The 27,267-nt window shown below is 36.7% G+C and overlaps 1 protein-coding gene and 1 long non-coding RNA gene across 2 annotated transcripts in view; one reads left to right on the forward strand and one right to left on the reverse strand.

Annotated features, from left to right (window-relative positions):
* ARHGEF38 (Rho guanine nucleotide exchange factor 38) overlaps positions 1–27,267 on the reverse strand; it is a 138,549-nt gene that overhangs the window by 42,075 nt on the left and 69,207 nt on the right. The window contains 3 exon segments of the mRNA XM_017862983.1: positions 4,255–4,273; positions 9,744–9,896; positions 26,656–26,779. Of these exon segments, the coding sequence (XP_017718472.1) occupies positions 4,255–4,273; positions 9,744–9,896; positions 26,656–26,779 (296 nt within the window).
* Positions 3,135–22,632, forward strand: LOC108522628 (uncharacterized). Its single transcript, XR_001883548.1, has 6 exons — positions 3,135–3,435; positions 8,090–8,149; positions 18,065–18,181; positions 18,540–18,661; positions 20,022–20,228; positions 22,462–22,632. It is a non-coding gene; the product is annotated as an uncharacterized LOC108522628 (long non-coding RNA).

Genomic DNA, 27,267 nt, shown 5'->3' on the forward strand with positions numbered 1-27,267 from the left:
AAATAAAAAAAAAAAAAGAGAAGACTCTATAATCCTTCAGAGAAAGAAATAAACACATAGGCATAAATGCATGGTTAGGAATCAGAATGTTTCAGATTTCTAACAGCAACTATGAAAGCTAGAAAATGATAAAGAATTTCCTCTAAATTCTGAAGGGAATGGTTTCCAATTTAGAATTCGATACCAAATAAAACTACAAACCAAGTGTGAGCGTAAAAGAAAAGTATTTCAGTTACAAAGTTCTCAATATTTTACTTCCCATGCATTCTGTGAGAAATAGAAGTCACTATTGAAGGATGTACTCCACCAAAATGAGGAAGAACCAACACAGGAAAGAGGCAAACTGAATCTCCAGGATGATGAGAGGGGAATTCCTTCCTACAAGATGGCTGCACCCAGTGTCACCAGTCCAAGTTCAACTGGACTGAAGACTCTGGAAGGGGCGCTTTTGGGGAGATGAAATTGATAGCATACATAATGCATCTGGTTGTCTTGAAAGATGACTTAGTTAACTGGCTGTGAGTTTAAATGAAGAACAAGAAGAAGCAGAGAAAGTAGATGAAGTGGAGGGGGAGGAGGGCACAATGAAAACGATAATCAAAAATTGTTACCTCACAGAAAAATAAGTAATCACTTCGAGGTTTAGCTCTGAAAAGAAATTTACTTAGATACAATAATTCAGACATTGATTATTGCTCTAACAAAATTACAGTGTAACCACTTAGGGGAATGGAGAAATGGAAAAGCATTTGTGTGTGTGCTTGTTGTGTAGAGGAGATAGGGATAGGAAAGAGAAATAAATTCTTGTCTTCCACAGGAGTAAGTTAATAGATAATATCTAAAAAGAAAACAACCAAGCACGTTTTTAGAGTAATAAAGATAAATACCAAAAGAATCAGCTGAAGATGTGAAAATAATGTATTCTAATGAGAATTTAGGGGCTGGTAGGAGAAGAGGGAATTACTATTTTTCTTGACAAATCTTGCAGAATGATTTGGCTATTGAAACATGGGTATATATCATTTTTTCATAAAAAGTTTTTTATCAAAAGGGAATATGCAAGAATACTCAAAAAATTGTAAAAGAAAACTACTGAGCTGAGACTAATGATACTGAATATTAAAGTATATTATAAAACTACAAAAATAAAAGCAGTTTGGTATTGATACATATATGGACAAATGAGTAGCACAAAATAGAAAATCAAGAAATAGATACAAATATGTATAGAAATTGAGTACATGGTAAATTTGACAATCCTGTTCAGTGGGAAAAAATGAATTATTCAATATCAGATGTTATGAGAATTAGCTAGCCATAAATAAAATAAGAAAAATGGATTTTGGCCTCATTCTTTACACTAAAATAATTTCAAGATAGATCAAATATTTAATCTAAAAATTAAACCATATAGGAACTTGAAGAAATCATAGGATCATCCTTTATAAACTAACATTGGAATTTCTAAGGAAGACACAAAATCTGAAAGACACAGTAGAAAAAAAGTGATGCCTATTTAAAATTTAGCTCTGTAAAATTTTATACATTAAAACAGAGCCCAAAACAGCCATAAAATATATTAAAAGTCAGATGATAAACTGGAAAAATTATACTTAATACATAAGACAAAGGTTAATATGCACTAATTAAGAGACGTTATAAATGTATTAGAAAAGATGAACATCTCAGTAAAAGTGAATAATCATGTAAAACATCATTCATTAGAAATGAAATACAAATAGTTAAGTACATAGGAAAAATGCAAATTAAAATAACAGGATACTATTTGGGCCTTAACATTACAAATTATAAAGATATCAATATTATTTGTATCTAGTGTTGGCAAGTAGTGGATAAATGAACAACTCACGTAAGAGTAGTGGGAATGTAAATTAGCTCAGCTTTTTTTGAAACAAGGTATTGATGATGAATGAGGTAGCAAGTCGACATACAGGAAGTATATAGTGTTCCTATTTTAGTCAATGTATGTGTGTAAAGAAAAAAGTATGGTGAAGTGAGGGACTCACTGCAATGCTACAATAGTTAGCTTTGGAATGTGACTGCTGATTGTCTTTACTGTCCTCATTTTTATTTTCCTTTTTTTGCAGTGTTTCTTCAATAATTTTTAAAATACAAAGAAAAGAGAAAATAATTTATAATATTTTGTGATTAATAGGAACCTTGAAATCCAAGGTGAGAATAGCTAGTCTGACAGGGAACATATACAGAAAAGAGTGAAAGCATAAAGATAACAAAACACTGCATTTCTGAAGATAGCTGTGTTTAGAATAGGCATTTTTTTCTTGCTTTTAGTGGGAAGTTCTATGATTCCTGTCACTTTAATACTGTCTGATGTTTGCATGAGGTTATAATTCAAAGTAAACATTTTAGAAATTACAAATATCTTTCACTTTGCATTTTTTAAAAGGTAGATTTAAAAAAACACTAAAACAGATAATTTTGATTGCCATAAGTTAGGGATTTTGAATGCCATTTAAAACCCACATCTTGTACTCTTAAATGCCCTTTTGGCTGCAACATTGCTGGCCTTTGCCACTAAAGAGCCCAACAATTATACAGCACTTGACATTGCCTTTTGCCCTTTCCTGTAGCAGTATGTGTGCTTCATGACCTGAATGAAAGGAACAGGAAGGAAAATAATTCATAGCAAACTTGGCTTTGATGTGCATCCAGCCACATGCTGGGATTACTCTTCTTTTTTAGTTCTTGATGTATAGAATAGTCTAGAGGGAGCAGACACAACCTGGCTAACTCCTACACAGCAGGATTGCGGCAAGTGCTAGGGCCATTTTTAAGCAAGTGTTTCAATACAATGAACTGTTTAAGTATTCTGTATGCAGAAGTCTGTGCATGCTAACTGTACTAAGAAGAATATCTCCCTCTTCTCCTCTGAATCTCTCTCTCCTCTCTCCTTATTTTGTTTCTTGGTTCCAAAGACCTAATGTAAGCTTTAGAAAAAGAAACCTAAGCAGAATTTGTAGCACACGAAGTTCTTCTCTAACCACTCAGTAATGCAAAACTCCAGTCCTTGGCACAATGCCAGGGACACAGGCTGTATAATGAGGCAGTGCCATTTCCCACCCCACATCAACTATCTTTGAAGAGAAGCCGGGAGGCCGAGGCACCTCTTCGAATTCAAATGAGCCTAGAATTGGAAACTCATTAGACAAATCTACTCATATCTGTTTAACCTGTAGGATAGTTTTTCCTTTTGAAAAAAAAAAAAAGAAAGAAAGAAAGAAAAGACTGATAAAGTGAGAGAACTGGTTGCCTGTGTGGTGTCTCAAAAATCAGCTTCTCAACTTGACTGAGATATACTGCCTTGGTCTACAGATCTGTATGATGCCTGATTCCTTCACTTCAGTTCCAGAATTCCGTTCTCACTGTTGCTCTGCACCAAAATATGAATGACAGGTATTTGCTGCTTACATTAATATAATTTATATTTTGTTAACTTTTTATTTCTTGATATAAACTCTTAGGAGTTTAAAGTACATACACGCACAAGCAAACACGCACTAGAAGCTCGGGACCTTAAAGAGTTGCTCATCATAAGCCAAACATGTGCCTGTTAAATAAATTTGAGTTTGTATTTAAGTCAATTTCATCCTTTCAGCTTTAATCAGCCTGGACACACTTTTCTTCTAGAATAATGGAACTCTTTCAGAGTGTTTGTATATACTGTTTTCCTAAAATAATTTCTATATTGTCCTAGTAACCAACTATTTCACCTTAGTATTTCATTTTCATGCTATAATGTGTGTGACTTTTTTCTTCATAAATCATACAAGACCCCAAATTAGAAGAAATCTAGTATTTTCATAAAATAATCTTTTCTTATGCATTCGTCTATAGAAACTTCAAATACATTATGATATTAATCTGAGATTTTGAAAAGACTAATATGCTTCATAGAAAGAAGTGTTTTTGGACACATTAAGATTCCCAAACATATGTATGATGAACAGTTCCCAAAGACTTTCTGGCATGAGCTTATCTATTGGGATTCTTCTAAAAGGTTTGGTAAAGTATATGTGATAAGTATATGTGATAGTAATTTAATAAGTAAAATATGCACCAATAATGGAGTAAATGCCTTTTCAATCTTGGATTATTTATTAAAAGCAATACTCATGATTAGAAAAATCAGAAATTCTGATTTGGACAGGAACAGTCAGCTGCATTTTCTCATGATTTTTATATTTGATTTGTATTATTTTAAAAAGTACTTACTCTTGCATGTATATTTTTCCTGTAAGAGAAGAAAAGAAAGAATAAACTTGATGTAGAATCCTGTGATACTATTAAGATAGCTTATAACCCAAACCACCAACCCATCATAAATTCCCTTTTAAAATCTTTTTATGTAAAATAAAAAGTAATAACGTAACTCTTTCATGAATGCCCTTATAGAAGTAGCTCTCGTCTACATTCTTATAATACCTGTCCTTTAACCACATAACGAAGATGAAAATTTTTTATCTCACAAAGCCTCAGTGGCTATGGACTCAATAACCAATAATACTCTCGTGTTTATTATCTCGATCACAATAGATGGACCTTTAGGGATTTCAAAACACTATCTAGAGTAAATAATGACATTTCAACATATAAGAACAAACAATTTTATAGAATCATAAAACCCATAATACATCCGATGGTTTCTTTACATCATTCAGTGATTGAGGAAAAATTTAATAAGTGCCTAAGCTGCATTTTGTAAAATTTAATGGATTTAATAAGTTTTTTTCCATTAATCTCAGTACTTTGAATATGTGGGAAATGGTGGGGGACATGTGTGAAGCAACTGTTTCCTCAATCTTCAGATATGCTATATGAATGAATTGCTAGACATCCTAATATAACTAGGTTTTGCTGAGTCTAAGACCTATTAGATGGGAAGGAAGTACAGAATTACAATTTTTTAAAAAATCAGCAGCTGTTATAATTTTAGGCAATTATTCACGACTGTTTAAAGAACTCTCCTGTTGCAATGAAAGAAACACCACACCACCACCTCCTGCCCAATATTTGCTTCCAATCATTTACTTGAGGCTCACACGCTTCCTTCTTTCCTCTGCTAACGGGAAATTTTATTTGTCAAATATGCTTTGTGGATCATAGGTCAGAAAATCTGTGGAAGAAAATGAATCCAAATAAAATGCAATTTTCATGCAAACAAATAAGTGAATAATGTGATCATAAAGGAACCAAAACACGCACATTGAATTTGAAAGAGAAGGTTATTTTTTAAACTTCTATAGAAAACATGTTTTTTTTTTTCTATTTCATTTATTTCAGCCAAGTAAAACTTAAATATCATAACATAAATTCAACATTGTGTTTATGTAGTATAACGCTTTATGAAAGGGAATCTGACAGATCTTCCAATAGGATAAAACCACAGTCTGTGGAGTAGCGGCACTATATTATAACATCTTTTTATCTGTTAGTCATTTTAAAAAAATCTTTTTTAGGCTGAAATTTTGCAGAAGCTAATCCCAAAAAAAGGCGATTCAGGAAGGAAGAATTTAAATTGTGTCCATTTACCCTTTTATGGGATAAAGTAATTTAATATATCTATCACTATACCTCCTACCATCATGAGCACATTGTAATTTGACTCACAATTAACAAGTTTTCATGTGACTATTCTTTAAGGATTATAGACTTTGTTTAAACATGATGCCATATAACAAGGAGCTGAAGGGCTTTCCAAAAGTGATTTTAATTTTTACTTGGAACACTCCATTAGAATAATGAGTATAAAATGTGGTGAACAAATTGAAATGTATTCCTTTGGATTTTGCATTGCATGAGCTGTTATCTTCCTCCCTGAATGGAGAAGCTCCAGGAGTAATGTGAGCAGCCAAAGTGCCCAGATGACTGGAAGTTAGAAGTTTTCCTCCTGGTGATGATGGCCTTGATTAGCAAGAAGAAAAATACAGATACATTTATAACAACTAGACATGAAGCTAGAAATGTGTCTTCCATCCATTGAAAAACTTAGAAAATCCCCTTCATTCTTCATTCTCTTTCTATTACAAAATAAACAGATCTCTGGGGCCTCTGAAATGCAGCAGGGACTTTAGTGGTATTTATAAATGGAAAAGCAGAAAAAGGAGGCAGCAGACAGGCTATTCTAATTATAGCTACATTTGCATTTATAGCCACGCTATCTTTCACTTTCCTCATACAGATCAGAAACCTTAAATAACCCCAAGAAGGCTAAGTAATAAGATCTTTAGCAAATAACTTCCATAACTTTGGAGACTATTTTAATACGGTATTTCACACAATCTTAGGGGTCACTAATTTGACCGTCAAAACTTCTTGTTGAACAAATAAAAACTTACTAATTTCCAATTTGTAGGCTATAGATGCAGATGTGTATTTGCTTTTGGATAGTCTTAGAATCTTTTCTTTTTAAAGGTCTTCAAACTCTGAAATTATTGCTTAGATTGTATCAGCACTGATGAAAAAACCCAGCTGCTTCAGGGGAAGCAGCAAGTGAGTACTGTAGACACCATTTCTCCCTCTAATGTAGTTCTTAACTTGAGTGTGTACGGAAAATCACTGGAGGGGGCTTGTTAAAAGAGCAGACCCTGAACTGGGCCACCAGAAATACTATTTTTTTTGGTCTGAGGCAGAGCATAGGAATCTACTTTTAATATACGATCCTGGTGGATCTGGCGCAAGGGAACTCACACACGGAAAAATACTGCCCTCACGTTATGAAAGGATTCAACATTATTCTCTCCTTTGAAAGATAATTGGCTTCAAAGAATAATTGAAAGTTAGAAACTTGGGTCTTTTACAGAACCAGGTAATATCTCTGCTACTCTTCTGGGAATTAGTCTTGAACTGCAGCCACCGTGAAAGCTTCTGGTGTTATTTAAATTAATTCTTGTATTGTTATTAAACTTTCCACATGGTTTTGTTTATCTCTTCAACTAGAGTTTGTGTTTCTGGGAGGCAAGAACTATGTTTATATATTTTTAAAAAATATTTTCAACATTATTTAGCACTCTTATTAAATATTTATTAGGCCCCCAATAAACATATTGTAATTTTGGTTAAAAAAACAGCCTAAATTGCTTTAAAATCCACCTTAACTTCTGAGGCATGAAGCCACCTCTCTCGTGGATATTGCTTCGAACAAAGATTTCCAATATCCCCTTGCACAGGATAAAATGGAGGCCACACCTAGTATTCATTAGAAATTGGAAACTGAACTTGGGCTGTGTCATCTAGCCACAAGGAAAAGGCCGAACGACAGTAATAGCTTTGACTGATTACTTGGCAAGGGAAACCAAGCCCCTAGGGTGTTCCAGTCTCTCTTTGGCCTATAAACCTGTTTGAAAACCTGTTTCTCAGAATTTAAAGCTTAGCTCGATTGAGGTCAGTATTATAGTAATGTCAATAATTCTACTACCCTCAGCCTTCAGGCAGACCAGTACAATCCATCATTAACTTTATTTTCATGGAAAGGCAACTTTTGGGAAAATAGCTCTAACTTCAGCTATTTTATTTGATTTTCTTTCCCTTAAGAAATATTTGTGCCAATATTGCTTCTTTTGGATTTTTTGCTTTCTAAACCTTAACACCTTCCAGTGCCTGCAACTGTTACCTAAAATCAGAATAGCTCTAAACACAAAATTTGGGGCATGGCCAGGGGAATTACCTGAAACTTGCAGAAAAAGACCAAATAAGATATTGGGTCTGAAAATAATTTTCAGTAACTGAGACTTCATGAGGTTCTAAAATCGCCTCTGCCTTTAGCTGCTTTTTGGGGATATGATACTGGGCTATACTGCCTAGTGGAATCTTCTGGCAGTGTCTATTTCTTTCTCTTAAAATTAAAAGCTTAATGAATAATAAACTGACGTCCTTTCCTCTCTGAACAGACAGCTCCACTTCTGGTGAACAGTTAGAAGCACATGCTCAAAGTAGATGCACCACATTCTTTTCAGGCAAGGACCTCCATCCCCAGGACTGGCTTTGGGCAGGCGGTGATCAAAGGTGCTAAATGTTCACTTGCTGTCACATTTCTCACTCTTGATTCTAGAACCTGAAGAAGGACAATGGCTCCAGCTTTTATTGGATCAGATCTTGCCACTTGTTGAAGGTAGGAAAGGTGTTCGTTCAAACCCAGGATGGCACCATTTCCTTTTTTACCCAAAGAATAAAACACCTGAATATGTAGATGACTGTGCTTCTAATATGTGAATTTATTAAAATGAACACAACTTCAAACTTGAATGTTTATCTGAATTGATATGCTAACACTGAACTAAACTGAAAATAGTGAGAAATAATTAACTGGAGCTACTTGCTCATTACATCTCATATTTAAGACTTACCTGATCATACTGAGTTCCTTAGGGCAAAGTCTAAGTCTTATTTACTTTTGTATTCTTAGCACCCAGAACTACGCTTGGCACAGCACAAACACTAAATAAGTGTTTAAGATTTGGTGACTTGAATTCTTTTCCGTGGCATGAGTGGTTTAAAACCACAGTAATTAAAATTTAATGACCAGTAGAGTAATTAAAATTTAATGATCAGTAGAGGGCAATAAAATTGAAATTTTATTTATTAAAAAAAAAATTCACTGGGCTCATTTTAAACTCACTTTCAGACCCAGTTCTAGCCTGGAAACTCTTCCTCCAGAGTAGTATCATGATTTTGCTTTAATGCAGCTAAAAGCCTCTTATACCACATTAGGATCCCCATCCCAGTTCCCATTGGGGATCCCTCTTTCCCCCACCACACAGAGTAAACTGGGGACATGTGCTATAGGATCGGACGGGTGTGCACTGACTTATACACCACAGCTCTCTGTGGTTAATTCCTGGTCTAATCAAAATTATTTGACAGTGGATTCTACTTAAAAGTGAGAATTTGTAAGAGAGCCACTGGGTAAGATGTGGAGTATGGCAGTGATTTTGGCTTTAAGCTTCATGTGGTAGGAAACTGCATATTCAGTAAGATACCAATTCCATTTAAAAGAATCAATCCAAGCACATACCCACACTTATGCCTGTAAATAATATCAGAAGAAAATTATTATTAAGAAAAAATGGTTAATAGTGAAACAGCAAGGGGTTTTATCTTGCACATACTTTCTTATATTTTCAGATTTTCATAGTGAATAGATATTTTCTCTAGAAAAGAAAAGTACATAGTGTAGCACCCCCACCAATGTTTTAGAGATCAGAAAGGAAGGCATGAGTAATTGTTCTGAAACTAACTTTAGCAAGGCTTGACTTGTCTTCACCAGTCTCCCCACAGTAAGTTTGGGGAAAGAAGACAGCCATGCAGAGAGTCGTAGGCCATTCCACTAACTCCATTAACCCATGTGCTCCAGTGGTCATGGGGCCACATGTTATCTCATATATTCCTTGAACTACGTGGGGCCAGGCAAGCTACAATAGCTTTAAGAAGAGGCTTTTCTTCCACATTTTATATTTTGATATTGCATTTTTCAATCTCTGCAGAGCTCTAAATCTTCTCCCTTGTTATTTTTAGTGATTCTCACGGGGAAAAAAAAAGTCAATCAGGGCTTCTGGCATGTCAGCTTTTTATAAAGGGAATGCAAAGCAGAGCTCCCAGCAAGCCTCATAAAACATAGGATTTATGGGAGATCTTTCATCTACACCCATTTAAAATGCTCCCTGCTGGGCGACTGAGAGGAAATGGGAATCATCATTTGAAAAGACCTTACTTTAAGGACTGGATACAGTGGCTCAAATGTTCCTTCAGCTCTTCTTCCTTTTCATAGGACTCCAGTATACTATGTGCTTCATCATGGTGATAGCAGTAGATTTTATAAATATCTTCCAGTGGCCCTTTAATCTGCAAGAATACTTCTCCTGATAAATGCAAAACAAAGGCAAAATGACATCATCAGACAAAGCTGGCACTTCTCATGATTATTTTCAACAATGTTGACTCATGTCAAAAAGTTGGATGGGACCTACTTTATCCCCAGGTTATTCAGGAAGGGTGGAAACATTGAGTGATTTTTTTTTTCCTTTTCTTTCTTTTCCTTCCTTTTTCCTTATCTCCCTGCTTTCCTTCTTTGCTCCCTCTCTTTTTCTGTCTTTTCTTTTCTTTTTTCTTTTATAAAACAAAGGATGAACAAGTTATCAGAGATGGGCAGCAAAAGAAAGCTGGTTTTCTCAAAGGTGACTTTACATACAAGGTCGATGTGCAGAATTGTGGTTAAGAGTTGCAGTGTGGCCAGGTGGCTCACACCTACAATCCCAGCACTCTGGGAGGCTGAGGTGGGCAGACCATGAGGCCAGGAGTGTGAGACCAACCTGGCCAATACAGTGAAACCCCGTCTCTACGAAAAATACAAAAATCAGCCAGGCATGGTGGCAGGTGCCTGTAGCCCCAGCTACTCGGGAGGCTGAGGCTGGAGAATCACTTGAACCCGGGAGGCGGAGGTTGCAGTGAGCCAAGATTGGCCACTGCACTCCAGCCTAGGTGACAGAGCAAGTTCTATCTTCAAAAAAAAAAAAAAAAAAAAAAAAGGTTGCAGTTTAGAGTTGGTGTGTATGGATTTGAGTCAGGCTGTGCTACAGACTGGCATTGTGACTTGAGCAAGTTATTTTAACTCTTTAAACCTGATGACACCAATATACTCAATTTCAGAAAGTCATTGTAAAAATTAAAAGAGGTGGTATTTGTAAAGTTCAGAGTATAGTAAATACATATGAAATGCTCAAAATGAAGCAGTTTTTTTTTTATTAATTTATAAGAAATACAGAAGGTGAAATTTCAGGTGTTGGGTAAGTTATTTTTCAATATTTACTGCACTAATATTTCCTGAGGCTCTCTGAAGGGCACGCAATGGAGTTTAGAGAAATAAAATATTTCCTTCTATGTGATAATAAAAAAGGTCATATTTCAAAAATCAGTTTAATACTCTGAGCCAAGGTTATGACTGTATATTCATAAAGCAACTTAGGCTAATTGTATCTAGGCATTTAATGAATCCTTTTTGATATTATGATAAAATAGGGTCTATAACTGGTGGCTAAAGTAGATATTGGGCAATAGTTTGATTTGGTCTCACACTTCATTACTTAAAGATGAGTACTATGCATCCACTACTCAATCCAGCACTGTATTAAATTATTTGGCAGATACCCAAGAAATATGTGACAGGGTCAGCTCTCAAAACATTGCAAATTTGAGATTGATAATGACTTGGTGGCTGAATTAATTGGGATGGCTGAATAGATTGACAGTGATCTGGACCTATTAATCTGGACCTATTATAGTTAACAGGAGTAACTCATTCTTTCTGCAGAAATAAAAGTGCCCTTAATATTTTCAACATGTTTTTCACACATTAACTTCCTACTTGCATGAAGAGATAAGAGGTTATTTATCCATATTAAGTAAGGATGAATAAATCTGAGTTTGAAAGAAATAAATGATTTTCCCAAAGTCCTGTCTAGAGGTGGAAAGGCAGAATTAGAGGCCATATTCTTATTTTTTCCTTGGATTTTAGCATGTACTCCACTCCAGCCACCCAATTCAGAGCTTTGCTGAGCACTGCTGAGCAGTGCTGAGGTGATGCACTTGGAAAGAACACTAAACTTGAAATCAGAAACAATTTAGGGTTTGTGTGGGGAAATTGGAATGACTTTTCAAAATTTCAGTAGTTTTTAGGGTACAAGTGGTTTTGGGTTACATGGATGAATTATACAATCGGAGAATGATTTTTTAAATAAATTATTTGAGTTTTAGTGCCTTCATTTTATTTGTAAAATAAAAATAATAGTTAGCCATTGAGATTCATTCGAGAATGAAATGGGATGATAGATATAAAAAGTGCCCACCACTGACTAGTTGCTCAAGAATTGTCATTTGTCTCTTAAGGTTGCTTTGCTACCTCTAGAATTAAAACACCAACACTTTTAAAGCATCACATTCTTTTCTAACTTATTTACAGCCAATAAAAGATTTTTCCTTTTCATTATGTGGGATTTTCCTATGATTATACGATTATGGTTAGACTCTGAGGTAACGTGAAATAATGTGCACACATGCGAGTGTGTGTGTGTGTGTTTATGTGTATGTGTGTTTTAAGGTTTTTGTTTGTTTGTTTTAGTAGTGCTTTTGGGGGGCCTATAAGAAAACTCAATAACCGTGAGCATCTTTGGAGCTGAAGGATACAGGATTCTTGTTTTGTTTCTGATATTCTACGGAGTTCATCCTTCAACTAGTGTAGGTCATATAGATTTGTTCTTCAAGACTGATAACAACACAAACAGTAAGAAATATCAAGTAGAGGAAAGAAAACAAAATAGGATGGTGACTGAATTTAGGGTTGGGCATAAGGTGAAGGGAGCCTCCCAGTAGTAGAACTAGGTAGCAAATGGGAACTAGGGGCTTTGGCTGGGAGGGCTCAGAAGTGGGACTGGTGACAGGCTTAGATCACATACTCAGCTGGACACTCAGCAGCAAGTCAACAGCAGTGGACCCGCATAGACACAGCCCAACACAAGATGAAGCTGTAAATAAGTGTGCTCACTATAAAGAAGCTAAAAGCAGAGACCAAAAGAAGGAAAGAGGTAAGGACAATCTCACAGATCCACAAGGTGATCAAATCAGAAAGTCAAAAAACAAGAACTAAAACACTTGTCTTCATACACAACGAACCCATTAATTGCAAATTCTCTTGAATTTTCTTTAACAGGAGTGGTCTAGTTTGAAAGAATTTATAGCTCTTCCTTTAACAGAAGAATCTTTTTTCCCCCTCTTTTCCAAGTAAAATTCTGTTGAGGCTCTAATAATAATTATTAAAGTTAAAAGATATTTAAGTACTCTAATTGAAAGTCACTTATTCACCCAAAGGCCAACTACAACACTGGCAGGCAGAATATTTTATTTCCCTCCCAGCCCTACCAATGTATTCTGCTTCATAATAGTGCAGATGAAGCAGTGTGTCTTGCAGCAAAAAGTGATTCTGTTTCCACGGTAACATAACTCTCGACTGCGTTTCTTTAGTGATGAAGGACAACTGCTCTGTCTAATGTATGTGGGTTTGAGGGGATGATTAGGAGCAGAGAAGGGACTAAGCCAAGACCATTGAAGGTAATTTCACTTGTGGTTGCCTGTCACAAAGGTGCCAGAATCCTATAAAATAAATAAAACTAGTGTGTTCTTCTTTTTAAAAATTCTACAACCCAAGAATTTCTGCATTGGCATCCCCAAAAAGCAATTGCCATGCAAAGGAGAAAAAAAAATGCACCCTTTTAAATCTCCTTAGTTATCTTATTTAAAAATAACTTCCCAAAATATTGATATTATGTCTGGATATCATGACTCCTGTGTTTCAATTTGTTCCCTTTACTGATGTGAATAAACATACGCTCCTCTTTCTATTTCCATACCCTCATGTGCAGCCCTGACATGTGCCATACCAAACCAGTTGGCCTCTATAGTATTGTAATCTTGCTCCAAGATGAATTTCCCCTGCAGGTAAGTAAACAAGGGTAAAGTCAGTGATTTTCAAGAGATCTCCTTATCCCAGGTTTTGTTTAGGAAACTGCCATAAAAGGGAAGAAGCAGTTGTGTTCCTCACTTCATCCTTTTTTGAAAATTACTGGATGATCATCATGCACCAAACACTTTGGTCGGTACTGTAGATACAAAGAACCAATTCTTCCTTCAAGGAAATTATACCAAGGGAGAGAGACAGGACTGAACTTTCATTTACCATACTATGTGAAAAGTAAATAAAGTACAGAGGGACACCTATTCAGCCCTTGGGGAGCTTTGAGCAATGCTCATAACAGTGTACTCTTGAAATAGGACCTCTGAGTGAGTGCAAAAAGCAAGGAGATAGTTGTGCAGAGTAAGGTCTGTTCAGAAAATTGGAATGATCTAGTGTGGCTGGATGGGACCATGTCTGCGAGGAAGTTCCAGAAGGGATGTAGAGGTGGACTGGGACCAGATCACAAAGAGCCTTGTGCCACATTAAGGAGGTGGAACTTTCACCTGAAAGTGATGGGGAAGCACCAATGGATTTTAGGCAAGTGACCAGATTGTGTTTTAGAAAAACTATTCTGGTAGTTATTAGTATGAAAGATGGAATTTCAGGGAAGAGTTGGTGAGATTGAAGAAGATAAACAAATTGAAAGGCTTCTATAGTAATAAAACAAATAGACAATGAGGGACTAAAACAGAAAGTTATTGCAGTTAAGAGAGAGTGCACTAGAGTCGACTGCCTGGGTTCAAATCCTGTTTTTACCATTTACTCGGCGTGTGACGATTGGGAAAGTTACTTATCTGTTCCTTAATTTCCTCATCTGTAAAATGGAGATAATAATAGTAGGGTTGTTTGCAGGTTAAATGAGTTAAAATATGTAATATATTTGCATCAATAGCTGGCATATGCAAATGCTCAATAGATGTTAGCCATAACTACAGCAAAGCGAAAGCAAGGAGGATGCAGAAGAAAGGGAGAAAAATGGACATTGAACATGCGTGAGAGATGATTCCAGACATATTCCAGAATTGTGGTTTAAGTGGCCATGTGGGTAGACACTGATGGCGTAACAGAGTTTAATGGGAAAGATGATGAGTTTAATTTCAGATGTACTGAGTTTGAGTTTCTTCTTGTGTATTCAAGCAGAGAACCCCTTTAGGAAATTGGATATATGAATCTAGGATTTAAGAAAATAGTATTTTGGACAGAGATGTAGGTTTGTAAAAATTGGGTAGTATAAGACATGAATTTGTGTGGTCATGCAAGAATGTTCACAGAGTGAGAAGAAAAGAGTACCTGAGGACCAGATGCTGGCAAACACCAACACTGCAGACAGTAGAGAAGAAAAAGAGACTGCAGGGAAGCCTGAGAAGGCATAGCCACAAAGAAGGATCAGTGTGAGGAAGGACAAGAACAAAACAGTGAGAAATACTGCCAAGATTGACTAAGTTGGTGGGGTTCTGGGTGACAGAGCTTTGCTAGTTGTCTCCCCATGGTCATAATCGGCTTCTAAAGAAATAGAAGTTTTGGCTGCCCCAAATCAAAATGGCATTTCCCATCCTCCCATCCAATTGGTGTGGCCATATAATTAAAGCCCACAATGGGATATAAATGAAAGTGTCCCATGACAATATCCAGGAATTTTCCTCAAGAAGCAGATGACTCAGCCTTTACGCTGCCTTCATCTTTGTCTCCATCTGCTACCTAGGATTTGGATACTATTAATACCTTTACTTTGTCCATGAATATAACGGCCACCTCTTGGTGAGTGGAGCTGTGAGCTGGAAGGAGCTTGCATCCCAGAGCACCTTGTGGAGCAGAGCTGCCATACAGCTCCAGAACACATGCCTTGGAACTTCTACACATAGAGAAATCAACATCTGTCTTATTATGCTTGTAATGTTTTGTTTTTGTTTTCTCTTTCTCCCAGCTGAACTTAATTCTAATCAACTCACTGTTTTATTTTGTTTTCTCTTTGACAGGAAAATATTTTGGGAGAAATCCTGATGAGTTAAGGCCCCTCTATGCTACCCATTTTACATTTCATTTAAAATTCTATGAAAATATGACATGAACTGTTAGTTATGGAGGATTTAAAGTTGGATGTTGCTTGTATTAACAAGAAAACTATGCAGTAAATTCAACTCTAAAAACCAACTAAGATGATGTTTACAAAAATCATTTTAGTTAAAATCTCAAGTATAAATTATGGCCTGAGGTATATTCTGAAAGAATGTTATCTGTGGTTCTCAACAAAACTTGTTGTCAAGGCAGAGTATTTAGAATACAGAGAAGGGGGTGGGATGGAGAGAGGGTAGAGATGGCTCACTCTCTGGAAAGAAGGTCTGAGATCTGCGTGCAACAATACAGGCCTCTGACTGTCATTTCCCTGAGTGACACACACAGCTGAGTGAAAGTGCCATGACATGCCATCTCCAGGGAAAGATGTTTCCTGGCAGCTTTCACCTCGAGTTCAAGGGTTGTTCCCCACGGTCTGCTTATCCTCCTTGGATGGGAGCCCAGCTGCCATGACTAAACAAGGCAGTAGATTCACCAGCCCAAATGCCAGATCATCTGAATACTTTCTCCCTTACTTTCCTAGCCTCATTCTGTTCTCCAAGGAGCATAAAACGAGTAGAGGAAGTGAGAAGAAAGAAACTGAAAGAGTAAATGCTGCTTAAACAAGCCACACTCCCTCGCCTTCAGTCTCTTTTAGCTTCTACCTAGGTTAGGGGATAAAATTGGCTGCTGAGGACACCCAAGAGACCCTGGCTAGGGTTATAATATTCAAACCAAATACAGGTGGCAGGTGAGACATGCAGCCATGGGATTAAAACAAGTATATCCCTCGAGTATCAATTTTATTAAGATATTTGAGGGAAAAAACGCTGGTTTCCTAGAAGAGTAGACTGGAAAACTGACATGAATTCTTATGACAAAATGAGATTTCCAAGTTATTTCATGCTTGTGGCTCTAGCTTCAGGTCATAACTCCACATTTCCTGGTGCTTATGATATTTCTCTTTTGATATCAGGAATATTTTGGTAAAATTTTTTTCAAAAGCACTAGAGTAAGATAAGTTCAGAAAAATATGTGTCCATTGGATTTGACAATTCTGAGGTCCCTGGTGATGTGGTAATAGCGTTTTTAGAGGATTGGGTTTACGAGGGAATGAGAGATGAGGAAGTAGGACCAATTAAGGGAGGTGGACCCTAAAGAGAGAAACAGAGAAAGGAAAGGAGCAGAGTGGAGGATGGGGACCTGTCATGATCATCTCTGTGTCCAGTGCCAGGGAGGACGATGTCATAATTGTGGTGGGGCTCTCAAAGAAGGGGCCGTTCTGAAGCTAAGGTGGCATCCACCCAGCACATCTGGCCATGGGAAGTGGCTAGCAGCTGAGCAGGACAAACTGGGGGATGCTAGTGGGCTCTGGAGAGGGTCAGTGTTGGGAGAGGAAAGAGCTCTGTCCTATATTTGGAAGAGCTAGAGTCCCTTCTGACTGTGTCCAGAGTTACTAATAATGTAAATTGGGCAAATCAGTCCTTACTGTTTTTGTCTCACTAATGGAATAGATGCTCTTTAAATATTAGTCCAGCTCTAACATTCAAGAATACAGCTGTATATTTTGATGTTAGCTCACAGTCTCTTCCTGAACCTTGGTTGACTTCCTAGACACTAACTCCAGGTCGGGATTCTTTAACAATTGACATCTTGAGGCAACATTGGTTCTCTGAGAAAGTGAAGGTTTTGGCTGGCTGGATCAGGAAAAGGTACAATAACTTTTTTTAATGTAAGGTTGATAATACTGAGGAAGACTGTGTCTTAGACCAATCCATGATTTCCCATTTTTCTTGTTTTAGTAAATACCTCTCTTGAGAAAGCTTGCCTCGTCTGCAGCTAGTTGCTCTATATTACCTAGCAGCCTCTGGAAATGGTACTGACTGTTGACATTGACATTTGACAGTGACATTGACCACAGACAGACTCAGTGATGACAGTTACAACAATCATCTTCTGTTCCCTCTGTGTGCCAGCCAATGCACTGCACCTTTACTATTATCTCTGATTTCATCCATTCATTAAATAGTTATTAAAGACACTGTTCTGGGTGCTGGTGACACAACAGTCACAAAACAGACAAGAGTTCCTTCCCTCATGGAGCCTACATTCTGGAGGGGTTATGCCCAATGTTTGATATTTTCCTGCCATGGAAGTGTTGTTATCCCCATTGAAAAGATGAACAAATGCATGTGGAATCCATTGCTGTTTACTTATCTGTTCTTCCTTCTTCCAAATGCATAAAATTTGGACTGGTAACACACCCAGTTAAAAATATTGACCTTTCCCCAAATCTCTGGTATTTAGATGGCCAAGCATGTGTGCAAAGGTGTGTTTGTGTATGTATGTGAAATGAAATAACATGTGTGCAAAATAGGATGAGATATATGTAGAAGTCACTGGGGAAATGGTTACATTCCCCCAAAATGAAGAAAGCCTTCTGAAGAGGTGGTTTTGCTTCATTGCCTTTAGGAAGTGATGCCTGGAAATGGAGTAGCCATGTAAGGGATGATGCCAAAAGCCACATGCTGAGCATTGTGAAGGGAAGAGCTTCAAGGAGCAGCAAGCAGTTGCACTAGTCCTGGACTCGTGAGTTATGGATTTCTTGTGACATGAGAAAAATAAGCCCCTTTTTGGTCAAACCCTTTTGGCCAGGTTTCTATTACAGGCAGGCAAACGCAATCCTCACTGGCTCAAGTGACTTGCCCACAGCCATCAAACTAGTGATGACAGCCAGGATTAAGACACAGATCAGTTTCACTTCAAAGGCCATGCTCTTTCCAGGCTATTGGGCACCTTCAAGGTCTGTTACTCTTTCTGTGTACTTCTCATTTTAGCTTCCTGGAGGCTGGGAAAGTGTTCAGAAACTCATAGACTCTCACATTCCTTCCTGGGATTTAGAAATGTATTTCTATGTGTATCTTGTGCAATATTTGACTTTTCACAGGTCCATTCAGATCTGACCTCAACTCTCCAGTACTCCTGGCACAGCTAAGCCACTGACTTCCACTGGCAGGCTCCATTAGCATAGCGTCCTAGAACTTACCATTCTCCTCAGAAATAAGAACTGTAAGACTTTTTACTAAGCCACCTTTATTTTATTTTTATTGTAAGAAATAATTCCTAGCAGCACTGGGACCCATATTTACCCTGCTCAGGAGACTGGAAGTCCATCTCCCATATCACAGCCTGGCACCTGCTAACTGCTGATTTTTCTCTTTCTTATGAGGATTGGTGTGTCCCTGATCCTGAAAACCCCATTTCCCCATTGTCATTTTCTCTGAAGCGGACAGCTTTCCTGTTACTTCCAACATCTGCATTCCGATCTTTCAACTGTTGCATCTGGGTGTCCCCCAAATCTCTGTACACATAATTTTGTCAAATCTTCATAAAAACCATATGGGATAGGTATTATTGCCTCCAGTTTCCAGATGAAAAACTGAAGTTCAATTAGGTTTTGTAACTTGCATAAGATCACACATCTAGCAACAGGACAAGCCAAAATGTAACCCAAGTCAACCTGATATTAAAACCCATGTGTTCTTAAACTCTACACTGTCATCTAAATGGAAACAAGAGCCACATCTCATACTCCCATCTATAAAGATTGAAAACCCATTTCCTATCTAGACACTGTGCTTAAGTCAAGATTTTAAAATCCACTTTGTATCTTGGCATGACAGTACAGACAACTTCCTCAGAGCTCTCAGATCTGCAAGCATATGCCTCTGCGTTTAAACTTAAACCTTATCCAAACCCCAATGTTATTATTGAGTAAAATTTTCTTCCTCGTTTATCTAAGTATCAGGAAAATTCCCCCTTTGGCACTACAGCTGTGAATCACAAACTCTCATTTGTGCCATCTAAGGACAAAGAAATGGGACACCTGTGCTTTTCATTTGTGATAACATAATTTTGGAAACATCTCACCAACAATCAGCTTACCTTATGGAATATAAGTGCTTTGGTAAAAGGTTTAGTAATGGAAATTGCCAGCGAACTCGTATAGGTGTGTCTACAACATTTGGCTCAGAGAGGCCTTCTCGGCACTATGCACCAGTCACATAGGGCTGCTGCTGTCCTTTTTCAGAATTTCCTGTACTCTTGCTTTGAGGCCTTTACCCTATTTCTCATTTGGAAAGCCTTTTGCACCCAATCTCCACCTTTCTAAATCTTTCAAGTCCAAGCTCAAAAACCACCTTCCAAATCTAGTTTTCCCTCACCATTTGAGTTGAAATAAATTAATCTCTCATCTGTTAATCTGTATTAGTTAGCAATTACCACAGGAGGAAAAAAAAAAAAAAAAAGAATCACTCCAAAACTTAAAAGCTTAAGACAGTAACTGTTCATTTGTTCACAATTGTATGGGTCAACAATTGGGCAGTGTTTAACTGGCATTGATGGGGTTTACTTCTATGTTTCCCGTCAGTTGGTGGACTGGCTGTGGGCCAGCTGGCCAATCAACAAGGACCTTACTCTTAAGCCTGTGGCCTTGGCTGTGTTGCTTGGAATGGCTGGACAGTTTGGGCCTCTCTCTTCACAAGCAGAAAGCAAAAGTGATAATGCTATTGTAGAACATCATTTTGCCTCATTTCATTGATCAAAGCAAGTTGCAAGGCCAACCCAGATACAAAGGGTAAGGATATTAAAATGAGACTCCAATTGATGCTTTTTCAAATATGGCCTCATTGTCCTAATTTTTTAAATACAATTTTCTGTAATTTTCCTCAAAGTTGAAATTACATGATTAGTGAATCTAGAAGTATGAACATCTTCAATTGAGTTTTCTCTGTAAATCATGTTTTTCAATTTTTTATTTTGAACTAATTTTTGATTTACAGAAAAGTTGAAAAAAATAGTGCAGATACTTTTCAAATACTCTTTACCCCACTTCACCAATATTAACATCTTACATATCAAAATACGATTGTCAGAGAAGGAAAATTAACTCTAGATCTCTAGATAAAGGTGGCCCTTGCTAAGTTTCTCAATGTAAAGTTACCATGTTTCCCTTTGAGGTTAATAATTACTTGGGAGAAAGTTTGAGAATATGAAAAGCATATTTTTCCTCTAACTTTCACCCACTAAACATGACATCAATCAGTAGGTTTTGTCTGTAATAGTTGACTGTGGTGTTTATATAATGTGAATGTGATTTTCCATTTCCTTCGTTTTCTTTTTTTTTTTTTTTTTGAGATGGAGTCTTGCTCTTTTATCTGGACTGGAGTGCAGTGGCACAATCTTGGCTCACTGCAAGCTCCACCTCCTGGGTTCAAGCGATTCTCCTGCCTCAGCCTCCCGAGTAGCTGGGACCACAGGTGCGTGCCACTCTGCTCATTTTTATATTTTTAGTAGAGTAGGGTTTCACTATGTTGGTCAGGCTGGTCTTGAACTCCTGACTTCGTGATCCACCCACCTCAGACTCCCAAAGTGTTGGGATTACAGGCGTGAGCCACTGCACCCAACCGTTCTTCTTTCTCTCTATATTTATTATTTAAAATCTGTGAGGAGCAGCTGTCCTTTCTCCACATTTATTTATATCAGCAAGAACTCATTGATATTTCTGAGGGTTATAATTCAATATCAGCATATTTATTTAATACTGAAATTTGTAAACCATAATATTTAAAATTGAGAAAATACTTTATAAACAAGGAAATATCTATTGAGCTCAGAGAAAATTATGGTAAACAGAAACTTTTAAAATTCTCATTATCTATACATATTAAAACAAGTAAATATTTGAGCTGAAATATTTTCATAGGCATTATCTTTTTGCTTCCATTTGAATTGTTTTCTTTCATTCTCTCTCTCTCTCTCTCTCTTTTTTTTTTTGCAAAATAAAACTCATCAAGTAAGTTGTTTCTATTTGTAATTTTGGAATATCTTCCCAAATGTAGAGATTGTGAAATCTGGTACAGAATATTACTTTATCCTACTAAAGAGGAGCTCCATCAAAGGCTTCTCTTCATAAGTCAGATTTTCCAAAGTATGATTATGGACTTTTAAAATTAAATATTTTATACACGAGCTCTCATTGCTTATTTTTTTTTTACCTTATTCCTTGTTTTCATAGGGATACATTTCAATGTCTTCCTATTTGCAATTTTGTTTTTAATAATTATTATTTGTAAAGATTAAAAATTGAAGTTGTTTTATCCATTTGTTGAACACCTTAACTAAAGACTTCCAACTGATTTTTAACAAAATGCAATTCAATTTCAGAGGCCTTGTTTACAAAAATAGTCCAATGCCATGTTAGGACACTTTGGTTGATTTGTAAAGTGGTGCTTCAAAGAATCAAACATTTCCAAAGACTGATTGATGACCAGCAGGAAAGAGAGTGTATAGTGTCATACATAAGATTATTTTTAATTCAATATCAACTTTATTCTTCAGATATTGTTATTCACTCTAATTTTGTGTGTATAAAAATAAATGCAAATTTTCGCTACAGTTTTTACTTCAATTAATAAATTCCATAGCTTCATCACATATGCACCAATCATTTTCAAGTATACGTCTGCTCTATAGATTTTTATTTTAATAAAATCATTGTTTTACTGTGATGCTGTGCTCCACTAATATTTGTGTTCATGTTATCATTTGCCGTCACAATGCTTAATTTTTAAGTTAAAGTGACAGTTGCATTTATAATAAGGTCAGACAATTCACCATTGACATGATAAACTTCTAAAAGCTTTTCTTTGGTTCTGTGAATTGGATTTTTAAAATTTTAACTGCTATTGGAACTATTATTCGATTCATCTGCTCACACTGATATAAAACTGTCATCATTTAACTGTTTGCAGTACTCCTTTGCTCATGGTGTCAACTCATTAGTAACCATTGTTTTTTATTTCTCATAGGCCTAAGGAAACGCAGAATTAAAAATGAATGAAATTAATTTAGGAAAACTGTTGTCTGACCTAAATGAAAAGTCATGCTGCATGGAGTGATATGTAAACACACCTTAAGCAGCTGCAAGCATTTCATCACTTGCTTAGAGCATAGTCTTTTAAAAATAATGACTATGGCCATTTTCACGATATTGATTCTTCCTATCCATGAGCATGGTATGTTCTTCCATTTGTTTGGAAAACAGTATGGCAATTCCTCAAGGATCTAGAACTAGATGTACCATATGACCCAGCCATCCCACTACTGGGTATATACCCAAAGGATTATACATTATTCTACTACAAAGACACATGTACACGTATGTTTATTGCGGCACTATTCACAATAGCAAAGACTTGGAATCAACCCAAATGTCCATCTGTGACAGACTGGATTAAGAAAATGTGGCACATATACACCATGGAATACTATGCAGCCATAAAAAAGGATGAGTTTGCGTCCTTTGTAGGGACATGGATGCAGCTGGAAACCATCATTCTTAGCAAACTATCACAAGAACAGAAAACCAAACACCGCATGTTCTCACTCATAGGTGGGAACTGAACAATGAGATCACTTGGACTCGGGAAGGGGAACATCACACACTGGGGCCTATCATGGGGAGGGGGGAGGGGGGAGGGATTGCATTGGGGAGTTATACATGATATAAATGACGAATTGATGGGTGCTGACGAGTTGATGGGTGCAGCACACCAACATGGCATAAGTATACATATGTAACAAACCTGCACGTTATGCACATGTACCCTAGAACTTAAAGTATAAAAAAAAAATAATAATAATAATGACTAAACTTTGACATAGATGTTGCTGCTGCTTCAGCAGATTTCTATCTTCTGATCGTCTACGGTCAATGACAGCATTGAGGATCCTTTGGTGGATGGTATTTTGTGTGTTATAGGCTCAACAACTTTCTTGAGAAAAGAAAATCAAAATTTTCTAAAACATTGGTATGGTTTGGCTCTGTGTTCCCCCCAGATCTCATCTTGAATTGTAATCCCCATGTGAGCAGGGAGGGGCCTGGGGGGAGGTGAATGAATCATGAGAGTGGACTTTCCCCTTGCTGTTCTTGTGATAGTGAGTGAGTTCTCATGAAATCTGGTTGTTTGAAAGTGCATGGCACTTCCCACTTAGCGTGATACCTCTCTCTCTCTCTCTCTCTCTCTCTCTCTCTCCCCACTCCTGCCACAGTGTGAAGAAGGTCCTTGCTTCCCCTTTGTCTTCTGTCATGATTGTAAGTTGCCTGAGACCTCCCAGTCTTGCTTCCTGTTAAGCCTGAAGAACTGTGAGTGAATTAAACCTCTTTTCTTCATAAATTACCCAGTCTCAGGTAATTCTTTATAGCAGTGTGAAAACAGACGAACACAAACATGAATATATTAAATTCTTGCTTCTGAAAAGGTTTATTTCAGAATGAAACATAACCAAAAAATTTGTAAAAGAGCTGTCAATTTATAACATGCAATAGGTAACCAAATTACTATAGCAAAAGCCTCTAGACACTCTGTAGCATGATTGCTCAGGCCCTGTTTTCCATACATATTTTGTTTACATCTATTCTGTAATAACGTGTAACAATGTGTCCCATTAACTCCATTGTCTGGCATCCTGATGGCTTCATGCCTCTCATAGGTCATGACATGGGCCACCCAGCACGGGTCATGACACAACTAGCTGCCACACCCAGTAGATGGCAGGGTCTGCAGCATCCAACACATCCACCACCACCAGAACAGGAAGGAGTTAGCAGTTTCTAGCTGTTCATATCCAAATAGCATAATTTAATCAGCCAGTTCCCTACATGTGCCAATTCAAAGAAAGACATAACTTTCCTTGAGACTAGAAAAGGTTGGCATAGGAAAGATGGACTATGTTTCAGAGTTTATCATGTGTTACAGTGAGAAATATTAACTGCACATGCCTCTTACACTCTACTAAAAGAGATTGTGTCAGAAGTTGACATATGATGTAAAGGTCTTATAAAACCTCTTCTGAAGCAACTAATAACAATAATAATTTTTTGAAAAGGAAAAGTCCATGACAAATGCTAAACTGGACTGAATGCTTACATAGTACACTAAAATCAGTATGCTCTAGACAAACCACAATACGTGGTCACCTTAAATCTGGAATTGTTTTTGACTTCAGTGCATCAATCAACCACTTGTTTATGCTTTCTTCTACATTTCTCTTGAAAGGATCCTCTTTTTTAAAATTTTCACTGCATCTTCCTTAGTCTCAATGCTTATTACCACATGCCTACATTTCTTATAATAACCTATTTACTAGTCTAGGACTCAGTTCCTCCTCTGCATTCTCTTCAGACCAACCATATTTTTCTTTCTCCAGAAACTTTTGTGTCTCATCACACCTTTGCTGGAAATATTTTAATGGCTCTTTATTACCTGTAAGTGCCAAACTTCATTTCCAAGTGCTGCCAGTCCCTACTCTGCACTTTCAGATTGATTTCTCACTTCTTGCTTACATCAGTCCTTCACTCCAGCTTGATCACTCTTCATTTCCTAAACACGCTTGGCATTTGACATTTGTTTGGCACTTGTTTTTCATGCTGTCATTTCCATTTAGAATCTTCTCCTCAACGTGGACCCTATTGTTGAGATAGAACCTATACTTTAAGCCCAAGTAACGTCTTCAAGAATTCTTCGAGTCCCCATCTGGAAATGTTCTCTTTATCCTCTGAGGTTTGCAGTAGTGTAGAAACTGCTTTGATGGTGTATTATACCCATACCTTCAATTCAAGAAGCTGTTTGGTTGAATGTTTTTGAAGGACAAAAATGAGCTCTTTCACCTTTTGATACCAAGTGATGTCATACAATACTGAACCCTGTGAATATGCTGCCACTTTGTAACTATTCATTGATTAAATTAATAAATGAATGTCCAAGGAATTCACACTAATGAATTAGTGTGGTAACGAGTAGAGTTCTTCTTTCAGGAAATATTTTTGCAATTTGTTGTGGACATTTCATCACAAAGAACAACTGAATTTAAACCTGTCTGTGGAAGAAATCTTTCTGAGTAGGCAGGCCTTATTGCCCAGTCATTTCTTTCACTATATTTCATCTCTATGATCAGTTTTGCTCATTAAACTTTGGTTCTCTATAAATATTAAACAAGACCAGTTTCATGCCATTTTTATAACTCTAACAGATAAAAGGTAACAAAGACATAATCAGTAAAGACATAAGGTGTTTGTGTGTAGTCTGTGTGTGTGTATCTCAAAGAAAGGATCTACATCAAACAAGTTGTTACTTATGGGGAAGACAGTGGCATTGGAGGGATATATGAAAGGAAATTTTACTGTTACTCTATGTGCTCCTGAATTGTTTTCGTATTTTTGTAATGAGGTGTTATTTTATATTAAGCGTGAAATAGAGAAACGATAATTTAAAAAATCTCTTAGTCTACATGGCACTCTTTGCATGATGTCTTGAAGTGCAAACTGCCTTTATGGAATTCATAGCACTTATTCCCTTGGAAATTCCCAAGAAATGGAGAGCATACAAATTTGGCTCAATACTTTTCAAATTATATTTTCTGTTGTTACTTTTGAAATCTTACCAGAGTAAGAAAATAAATATATCTGATCGAGAGTAAAAACATAGTTGGAAGGTAAATAATATAGAAAAAAAGAAAGCATGAATAAAAGTAGAACTTGTGTAAATTTTTAATAACTTACATTCCTTTAATAGTTTTACATTCCTCATGTAAGAAATTTATAATCTAAAAAGAAATTGATTCACGGGCATAAGATCTAAAAAACATTGTGAAGAAAAATCAGTAAAGCTATTAGAATATTTAAATAATTAATTCTTTAAGGATCAAGTAAGTGTTAGTCATTAAAAAATTACAGAACATCTGGAAAGTAAACAGATTGAAAGACTGGAAATTAAAAAGCAAATGATATGTTTTGTGCTACTGAGGGACTTCGCAAATGGATATAAACCCATTTGAAAATAAATACAGAGTCTGTATAATTACAATGAGCCCAAAGATGGGTTTAGCATTTATGTCTCTCCTGGGAAGCATGGTGAGTTAGGAATAAAAAACCAAAGCAAAGGGAGGTTATTAAAAAATTATTTCCTGTTGTATTGTACAACTTGAGAAGAGAATAAACATACCAATTACTTGCATGGCCGGTTCCACGTCTGTTGTGGCCTCTTCCAACAATGACAGCAGCTTGGCTGATATCTGATGCACGGACTCAATGTTGCTAAACAAGCTATCCACATCCAGCCTATCAATCTGAAGAAACAAAAAACATTGAGCTGATAGAGAAGCACTGTATTTGGGATGTTTTTTTCCTGCTAAACAGTAAGCATTTTAAATGCCAGCCCATGCTGTCTCCATTAACCATTTCTGTTAACATTCTTATTTAGGAATTCTAGAGTGCAGTTTGCTCCCCCCCCCCCCCAAGAAATTGGGATGATGCATCTGTTACTTCTGTCTTTTGAAAAAACGTTGAATATGTTTTGTGTTGAACATACATCTATATATTCCTATAACAACCAGAATGGGAAGATTTGAGCCTAATTGGTGTTAACTGCCCTCTATGAGGGTATGTAGTAGTGTGTAAGGATTTAGAATATTTTACTGCTTATACAGCAGAAGTCAGATCTTACCCGAGGCAAGTAACTATTTTCAAAGCTGGTTTTTAAACCATAGATGTTTGAAAAGTGATGACAAGTAGATGTGCTGGGTTGCTTTTCCCTTTTTTTTTTTTTTTTTTTTTT

The sequence above is a fragment of the Rhinopithecus bieti genome, unplaced genomic scaffold (genome assembly GCF_001698545.2).
Source record: "Rhinopithecus bieti isolate Rb0 unplaced genomic scaffold, ASM169854v2 scaffold_64846, whole genome shotgun sequence".
In the NCBI taxonomy this organism is placed as follows: domain Eukaryota; kingdom Metazoa; phylum Chordata; class Mammalia; order Primates; family Cercopithecidae; genus Rhinopithecus; species Rhinopithecus bieti.